The 8816-nt window shown below is 37.8% G+C and overlaps 1 protein-coding gene across 1 annotated transcript; it reads right to left on the bottom strand.

Moving 5' to 3' along the window:
• Positions 1-223: 223 nt before the first annotated feature.
• LOC147564183 (ADP-ribosylation factor-like protein 8c) lies at positions 224-6133 on the bottom strand. Its single transcript, XM_086644174.1, has 6 exons — positions 5788-6133; positions 1574-1655; positions 1450-1482; positions 1237-1358; positions 861-1022; positions 224-771 (listed from the first exon to the last, which is right to left on the bottom strand). The coding sequence occupies exons 1-6, from the start codon at positions 5823-5825 to the stop codon at positions 654-656; spliced, it is 555 nt and encodes a 184-aa protein (XP_086500300.1). The 5' UTR covers positions 5826-6133; the 3' UTR covers positions 224-653.
• Positions 6134-8816: the final 2683 nt, after the last annotated feature.

Raw genomic sequence — 8816 nt, 5'->3', positions numbered from 1 at the left:
ATGCCCTTTGGATGTACTCGTAACCATCTCCAAAGACAAAACCCTACATGCATGCATTTCCCCTACTATAGAAAGAAAAAAGAATACTCACAACTACTGGGGTACCGCTGTAAGGTTTCAGCCTTGGGCAATCTTAAACACATAAATCAAAATCACTTGTATGAAAAACGAGCATGAGCAATCTATGCGAAAGACTTCAATATCAATTATGGAGAGCAAAAAATCCAATTCAACATGTAGACTTGTATAGAATAAACCCAAGTCAAGTCATCCAAACAACTCTTATATGAGATCCAATGAATTAAACACGAAACATAACATAATACAAACAATAATTCTTAGAACCCCTTCACTCCCTCACCTTTCAACTCTTTATCACATGGGGGTGATTCATATCTGAAGTTAAATACTATTCTCTTTCTTGACTAAGCTTCCCCGCATTGCCAATACATACTTAAACAATAAAAACTTTAATTAACGATCGAACCCATAATCTAAAGAATTAAATTTGTTCAAGCAACTGTACAGAGCATTTCTTTTTCAGATAAAAAAACAAGCTTGAGTAAGCATCTGGTTAAAAAGAAACAGCAAAGCTCTACTTTTTTACTTTTGGGTCGAAATACCTTTGAACTTTGAAGCTGGTAAGATGGAGATTATTTTGCATTTTTCGAGTGTTTAATGAGCCAATCGATGGCAATATCAATGTTGATTGAATCCTTGCAGGAAATCATATAGCAGCAAACTTCCCTATCTCTGATGGACTCCAATTCCCTGAAATCCCTCTCCCATTAGAGTAATGGAAACATAAAAACAGAAAATGAAATGAAGAGCTATAATTCATTCTGGTTATAGAGACTCACAGTTGATCGACCAATGCTTGCTGGGTAAGGGCTTCTGACTTATCGATCTTATTGCCAAGAACCAATAAAGGTATTCCACTCAAGGAAGGTTTAGTGAGCAGATCATGAAGCTCACTTCGTGATATCGGAATACTGTCTCTGTCTGCCGCATCAACTACATACCTGCCATTCCCAGAAATAAAATAAAAGATGAGAAAAAAAACCAAGTGGATTACGGTTGTCATCATTAAACATAAAAGAACATGAAAGTATCCATTGTCTAAGTTTTCATGTCACGAGTCAACTTCCATTCTTATTACATTTTCGAAGTGCATGATGTTGAAAGGCAAGTAGAGGTAGGAGAGAGGACAAGCTCAAAAATTAAGAAAAAAATTACAGTATGGCGGATACACCACGACAGTAACGTTCCCACATGGTGCGAAACCTCCTCTGCCCTCCTAGATCCCATAGTTTTATCGTCACATTTCCTTTAGTAACTTTCCGCATGTTAAATCCTACCTGGATTTCGGAGTTCAAACATCATCAATATATTTGAAAATCAAGAACCAGGCAAACCTAATTGGACATAATTTGAGGAAATGATACCTACAGTTGGAATCATGTCTTCACTGTATCCTCCCGTCTGACAAAATAAGAAATTATAAGCTAATCAAGGATGCAATTTACAAAACTATATCAAGCAGTCAAAAGAGTAGAAACATCAATTGACTCACTGCAATAGCATTAACAAGAGAAGTTTTCCCTGCATTCTGAAGGCCAATGAGTGAGAGCTCCATTTCTTGCTTGAAGAACATGCTGACATAAACAAGTAAAGAAGTTACACATCAATTGTTTTTTTTTTCAAATAATGCTCAAGAGTTGAATGCAAGAGAAACGGAACTTTTATGCATACCAGTTTAATCTTGCACTAACTTAATTGATTTATCTACTACTTCCTAACCAGGGGGCAGAGCCAGGATTTCGTTCTAGGCAGGGCTGGCTTAAGTAAAATTTGCGTATTAAATTTGTATTCGGAAGGCATCAATGATAACAAAAGAGAAAAATATTGCGTATTAATATGGTATGTTTACTGAGCTAGCCGTCTATGAAGAAGAAAGGTTCTGACGAGGAGACTCCCCTTTTTCGCCACAACAACTAAGAGAAAAGAGAGAAGTGGAGAAAGACGAAGAGGAAGAGAGATAGATGAAAATTAGAAGAGACAAAGATGAAGTGAAAGAAAGATAAAATAACATTAAAAATATAAGAATAACAAAAAGATTAAACTACAACAGAATAATCGCAAAAAAGAAATGGGGACCAAAAAAGAAGTCTGGTCACAATTGAGTTGCAAGACAGCAGTTAGTTAAGAATTAAGGGTAAAAATCAAGACTTCATAAAATTAGGGACCAAAAAGGAAATATTCCTTGTAAAGGTTTAGGCGTTCAGCAGATAAAAAAAGGGGAAATTGTGGGTGAAGTCGAACCTGTGACCAAATGGGCATGAGCTGAAACCCTTACCAGCCAGGCTAACTACTTCAATTGTTAATACCTTGGTCAGAATTTATAAGAACTAACCCAGGCTATAGCCTGGGTTAGTCTTCACATACATCCGCCCCTGTTCCTAACTATACTAAGCTCAAGTCTGAAGGGAGGGTTATTCAAGTGATTAGGTTATTACGAGCAGTCGAGCACTATGAAATGAAAATTTCATAGGGTTCATTCTGCTAGAAATAGGGAGTTAAAAGTTAGATGAACTATTTCGAACACCAATTTTCCCTCACAGAACCACATAACTTATGCGCTACATATTGTGGCTCCTCCCTCTAACGCTTACTAACACTTCAAGCATCTACACCAAGGTGTTCGTAACAGTAACTAGTGAAAAGTATTTAAGTTCGAAGATTTAGATCATCTATGTGTAAAGTTAACATCACATCACCATAATGCTGGTCAAGACTTTTGAGGAGCATTTCTTTTACGATGGGTCTCTCTAGCATGATCTTCATGCAGGCCAACATTTAGGAGAGGAGAATCAGGACCCAGGAGTAACATAATAATTGGAAGATATATGTATGAATACATATACAATTATACATATATACATGTGTCTGTTCCATTAATAAATAGAACAATTAATATCATTAGACATTTGCTGATGACGATTTCACACTAAACAAGGCTTTTGGAATTTCCATGATCTCTAATATGAATGATATCCTTTGTCCAGGAAGCATCAGGATCGATACACGTACACCAATACATATAAACTGGACAAATAACATGGAAAGAACTCTTATTAATGGAATCTTTTGAATGGATAAAATCTGGTTGCGATCTAAGCGAAACCAGCATGTCCAATATTATGGTGACAATTTGGTACTTTTCGAGCACTACTCGATCCAGATACATGCCTTGAGCATAAATCCAATGCCAGACCACCTTTTTTCTGGCTCCCACCTTTTTTTCAAACCTTAAACCATCATTAAGCACCTACATGTTCTGTCTGTATAACTTATAGCCCAGATACTTTCAAGTACAATCACTCGGCATTGAAGCGACTCAAAAGGAAGTAGTGGAGAGTTTCTTACACCATTCCATATCTTCCAGTCCATCCATTGAGATGGGCACCAGTTTTATTTAATCCTTTTTCCTCTGGGGTACCTTGGTCCTATTTTTTTCAACTCTAGCGCTCTATGTTGGTTAACCAGTAGCCTCAGCCGGGAGGATGAGAATAATTAGAACCAACTGTAGGATTTTGTAAAGATTCCAACAAATATTTGGGTTAAATAAAAAGGCTTTGTGTTGCATCACCTCCTAATGATGGTTCATTTCTCTGATTCTTTTGGACTGTTGATATAGTAACATATGGAGTACTGATCTCTTGAAGTACTTTACTGCATTTGTATTCCCTCTCCAACAACATGCGACAGAGCTAATTTAATGATTTTTCGGACTTCAGATCACGAAGTTGGTCGGTCAAAGACAAGTCCCCTCAATACGTTGCAAACATCAAATGATCTGAAGGTACAAACGGCTGAACTACCCATTTACAGCTAGTCATTCACTATGACTGCTTCTCCATCTAGTAGGCCAGCCACATGAGATTACTCATACATGCAGATGTGTGTGAAAAAGGATTATAAGACTGCAAAAGGCTCATCATGCTTCCACTTCCAACTATCTTCTTCCTAACTTTTCTAAAACTTCTCTCACCAAGGTTCTTTTCCCATTCGACAAGCTGGGAGCTCTTGGAAGAATCTAAAACCTGTTACATGTTGCTTTCCTGTTCTCCTTTTGTTTACCAAGATTTCCAAGCGCGCAGACACTTTCTAATAACAGTATGTGCTTAGTATCTAATTCTTTCCCTCGCATTTTTAGTATGAACTCATATTTTTTTTTACTATGCCACATAAAACAAGAAAGGACCCATGAGTAAAAGAAAATAATAAACCAAGTGCTGAGCTTGGGTAGGTCTGAGGGTGATTTAGACTTAGGATTTTCTGGTCAAATATTGTGCGTGAACAAGCAAGTTTTCTAGGGACTCCATATAGCTGAGTTCTTGGGCCGCGATAGGAGCTCACTAGTCATAGGTAGTTTCCTTTCCTTCCAGGTGTTATGCTCGGAATGAGCTAACTCGGTGAACGGTCTTTACAGATTCATCTGCCAAGTGAAGTGCTCGCTGCAGCAGCTTCTTGACTTAGCTCACACCCTACCATGTTTTGTGATTCGGACCGAGGCTAATTTGATACAGCTAACCTGATACTATGGAGCTTTTTGCTGGGATAGTGCACTTGCCTAGCACTCCAAACTCAAACAGTTCTGCTTTCAAAGAATTAACTGGATCTTATCGAGACTCCTGCTAAGTTCTACTGCGAATCAGGCCGTTCTCTTTCCGACTTCAGGTAAAATAGCTTACTAATGTTGAAAAACTCTTTCCGAAATTAAGGTGGCACAGAGCCATACCTCTTGCTTCTAGGAGGCACCAACATTAAGGACCACTTCTAAACTGGTTGTAGTCTCTGAGCATTGTTCTTGGATTACTAATCTTTTCTATAATACCAGGTCGTGGTCAATGAGTTACAGTTTCACTAGTTCCAATGGACTATCAAGGGGTGTCGCGAATACAACAGCCTTAAACATTTCAATGCGCGCAGCCCAATTCCGAGGGTCATTAAATTGAAGGCCGCAAACCGTTGAGGACCTCTATCCCTTGGTAGTGTTCAATGTATGGTGGAAACAGGCCATGTATTGAGATGGCCCATTCAAGTAATGGAGGGCAGGAGAGTGATAACAACGGGTTTGCTTGAAAGAGCCTGTCATAATTATTTTCCATCTCCCCTTACAACCCCTCCCCTACAACGGTTGCCTGAGGCCAATGATAGAAAATCAATGAAGGCATTCACCTCGAGGCTAGTTGTTTCTCTCCTCAAGGAGTACACACCTGATGGCTCAAACAATGTGTTCCAATTTCAGTAAGCACCGGGTTGTAGACACAAGGACGCATCTTGTCAAAATGTGCCCTTACCACAATTGAAGAAAGTAACAATTTTTTTCCATCTGAACAAGAAAGTCCAATAAAACTTCTGTGCAAAGTTGTTCACAGAGAATAGATGAAGAGAGTCATGCAAGTCAATGAAACTTCTATGAACCATTTTGAAATATAAAAACATAATCTTGAGGGAAAATTCTAGCAAAGCACAAGGAATGAAATAAACCATTTTCTCCTCCTGTTTCTGTTCTTGGAGGAAAATGAACTGATATAGAAAAGCAAATAAATTTTGTTGGAGTGAACAATTTGACATATTTGGATCCTGAATATGGAAGTTCAGATAATTCCTAACCCCTTTTTCATGTGAATTGAATCATATATGTATCAATTCATGTAGAAATTAAGTATCTGAAAATTTTTACTAGACAGAAACAGAGAAAGAGAAAGAGAAAGGAATTACCTTCTGAGCCAATTGAGGAAGCTATCCCACAATCCCATTGTTTACAAAGTATTGAGAGTTTTACTGTGATTGTCTTCTCCGCCCAAAATTTGACCTAACCCTAATTCGAAATCGACGGTGGAAGAAGAAAAAAGGAGAAATTGAGATGAAAAGTTTAGGTTATTGCGGAGTGGAGAATTTGATCACTATTAGGCTCGCTCAGATCGAACCACCATCAGGCTTCCAGTTTGTAACAGTGAAGAAATGTTGTTATAGACAACACCACCAACAGCACACTTGGCACCGCTGAATCACTACACATTACAAGCGATCCAACATATCTACACCGTAGGATTGGATATTTGCTATGACCACATTTTTCTATCACTATAATCTAATGGAAATTGTAGTCACCATACCATCTTTGGGGGCATGAAAGAAAAATGAGTGGGACATAAAGACTTTAGCCAACTAGATTAGAGATCCATAAGGACTAGATATACGATATTGTCTATAGTGTTAGAGATCCATAAGAACAGCATGCGAAAAAGTATCTACTGCAACTAGTTTCGTTGTAGTAGACATTAATCCTCTCAAATTGAAGTTCAGGATCTCCTTCATATCTTCTGGTGTCGCTGAGATCACTTTCAAGACAATCAACTTCTCAGAACTTGTCACGGATTTGGTTACCACATTGACATCTTTGAATTTGAAGAATTCTTTCGTTTTCGATGCGAAAGATTGATAAGAGAGAATAACACATGAATGGGTGGTTGAAATCTAAGGCAAAATGGAGAAAGGAGAAACGAGAAGTGGAGAAGGGAAGATGAGGGTTTTCCTGAGGGGATTTAGGTCTAACGGTTCCTCTGTTTGGGAATATGAGTTTATTTTCCTTCAACTATGATTTTAAATCAACGGTTGATTTTTCTATTTTCTAGAAAGAGAGGGAGGGAGCAAGAGTGAGAGGTAGAGAGAAAGAGAGAAAATCAACATGAAAGAGATATAGAGGATCAACACGAGAGGGGGAAAGATAGAAAGGCAGGGTAAGAATGAGAGAGAAATAGATGAAGATTAGGGGTCAAAATAAAATAAAAAATCAATTTTGGGGTTCGAAATGAATATGTTCCCCCGGTCAAATCTAGTTGACAAAGTCTTTATGCCCCAAAGATATTTCTTTATGTTCCAAAGCCGCGGACAAAATTTATAAGCGTCACTTTGAGTAAATAGATTTGGTGGGATTTTTATTTTATTTTTGCTCTGTTTTGTTTCCAAAGCCTCACTACTTTTTCTTCTCTTAACACTGATGAATATCGCCTGCAGAGAGAGAAGAGAGCTAGATAGATATGAGTAGGAAAGAGAAGGGTGAGGGGTGGAGGATAAAAGACGAGGAAGAGAGAAATAAATGAATCAGATGTGGTAGTGGTGGTGAGCGGAGAGGAGGAAGAATAAAAAGATCAAAAAAAATTAAAGTGAAGTGGTGGTGGGCTTAGGAAGAAAAATTGGATTTTTCCACCTAAAAATTTTGTACTCGGGATGAATTTTTTTTTGTTTCCCTCTTACACTCCTGTTTTTACATTCACACAATCACATGTTATTTACACACATTTTGGTCAAAATAGCTTGGCCTAAAGTTCAATAAGTCATTTCCTCTTGATACACCACTATTCGACTCTCTCTTCCTCTCCAGTAATTTGAGTTATCCCTCGTGCATCAATCTCCACTGCAGCTTCCAATTTCTATTTAAGTTCAGTTATTCTAGTCTAAATTCAATAATTTTGATTTTAAGTCGCGAGTTTTTTTTTTGTATGTGAAATAGTGTAAAGAAGAGGTAAATATGGTCATTATAGAAGGCATATTCAGAAGAACAACAAATTTGACAGAAAAAAAGTTTGATTCGTCCTCCTAATTTACTTTTTTAGGTTTCTGTAGTAACTTATAGGGGGTATAAATTGGTAGGTTATTCACATGGTCGGGAGGACATCTCCAACCCTTATGTTCAATCACTAAATAGATTCCCTCTGCCTTGCCAGTGGGAACATCATTTCAATTTGGAAGTCTTGCTTAATCTACCTGGAAAAAAGGGTTCTCTAATAGTGGGTTCGGAGCTTCGTGATAGTCTCACATCGCTCGCGAGAATGTTCGGAGCTTCGTGATAGTCTCACATCGCTCGCGAGAATGTTCGGAGTCTGGGTTATAGGCGTACGCTTAAGCTTGTTAAATACCGATGCTTTTTGGGTGGGTTCGTGGTCGTGGAGCCTTCACCGAGAACAAAATCTCGTACTATGTGGAGTCGTAAAAGCGGTGAAAATATCGACAACTGCTAAGGCTTGTGACGTCACAGTTTGAGATAAGATATTAGACTTTTTAGCTAACTTCCCACTCCTAGGTCATGTACTTCACTAGTCTAACGGGTGTGCATCTGCTACGGAATTCAAGATACTGATGCTTTAATATCTAGGTTTGTAGTTTATCCTGTTGAATCATCGATCTAATGCAATTTATAGGTATTAATAAAGCAAAAGTGATTTAGTTATCGTACCTAGAATGTTTAGGATTGTTTTTCATGACATGTTTATCAAGTATATGCAAGTATAAGAGACTTCGAAGAGTTCTTTTATGGGGATTCCAAAAACTCACAGATTCATAATCCACTATGAGTGCATGTAAAAAAAATGGACCGTTCAATTTTATACCATAAACTAATGCGTGATCTCGGATTTTCAAAAATCTTAAGAAAAGTGAGGCCATTAAAGCTTCCTAAAATGAATTCGGAGCTAAACTTTGAATTTTTCTTCGGTTTTTAACTTTATCTTCTTCAATACTACGGTTTTCTACTGTTATTGTCACCAACCACCATTTTATCTCTCCATTGTCTCCCGTTTCTCTCTTCTGACAGCTGACAACTCATCTGTTTACCGTAACGAGTGAAGACGAGATAGAAACTGATAACTTATTTTCGTTTCAAATTTTTGGTCCTCCAAATAAGCATCTCTCTGACAAAATGAAGTAAATTAGGTTGAATTGGATAAGTATTCATTGTCCATTTTGCC

The sequence above is a fragment of the Eschscholzia californica genome, unplaced genomic scaffold, assembly GCF_041429995.1.
Source record: "Eschscholzia californica isolate CP2 unplaced genomic scaffold, dmEscCali1.0.p SCAF_1, whole genome shotgun sequence".
NCBI lineage: Eukaryota > Viridiplantae > Streptophyta > Magnoliopsida > Ranunculales > Papaveraceae > Eschscholzia > Eschscholzia californica.
Note: the sequence above shows the minus strand (reverse complement) of the source record. Positions and strands in the feature narration are given on the sequence as shown.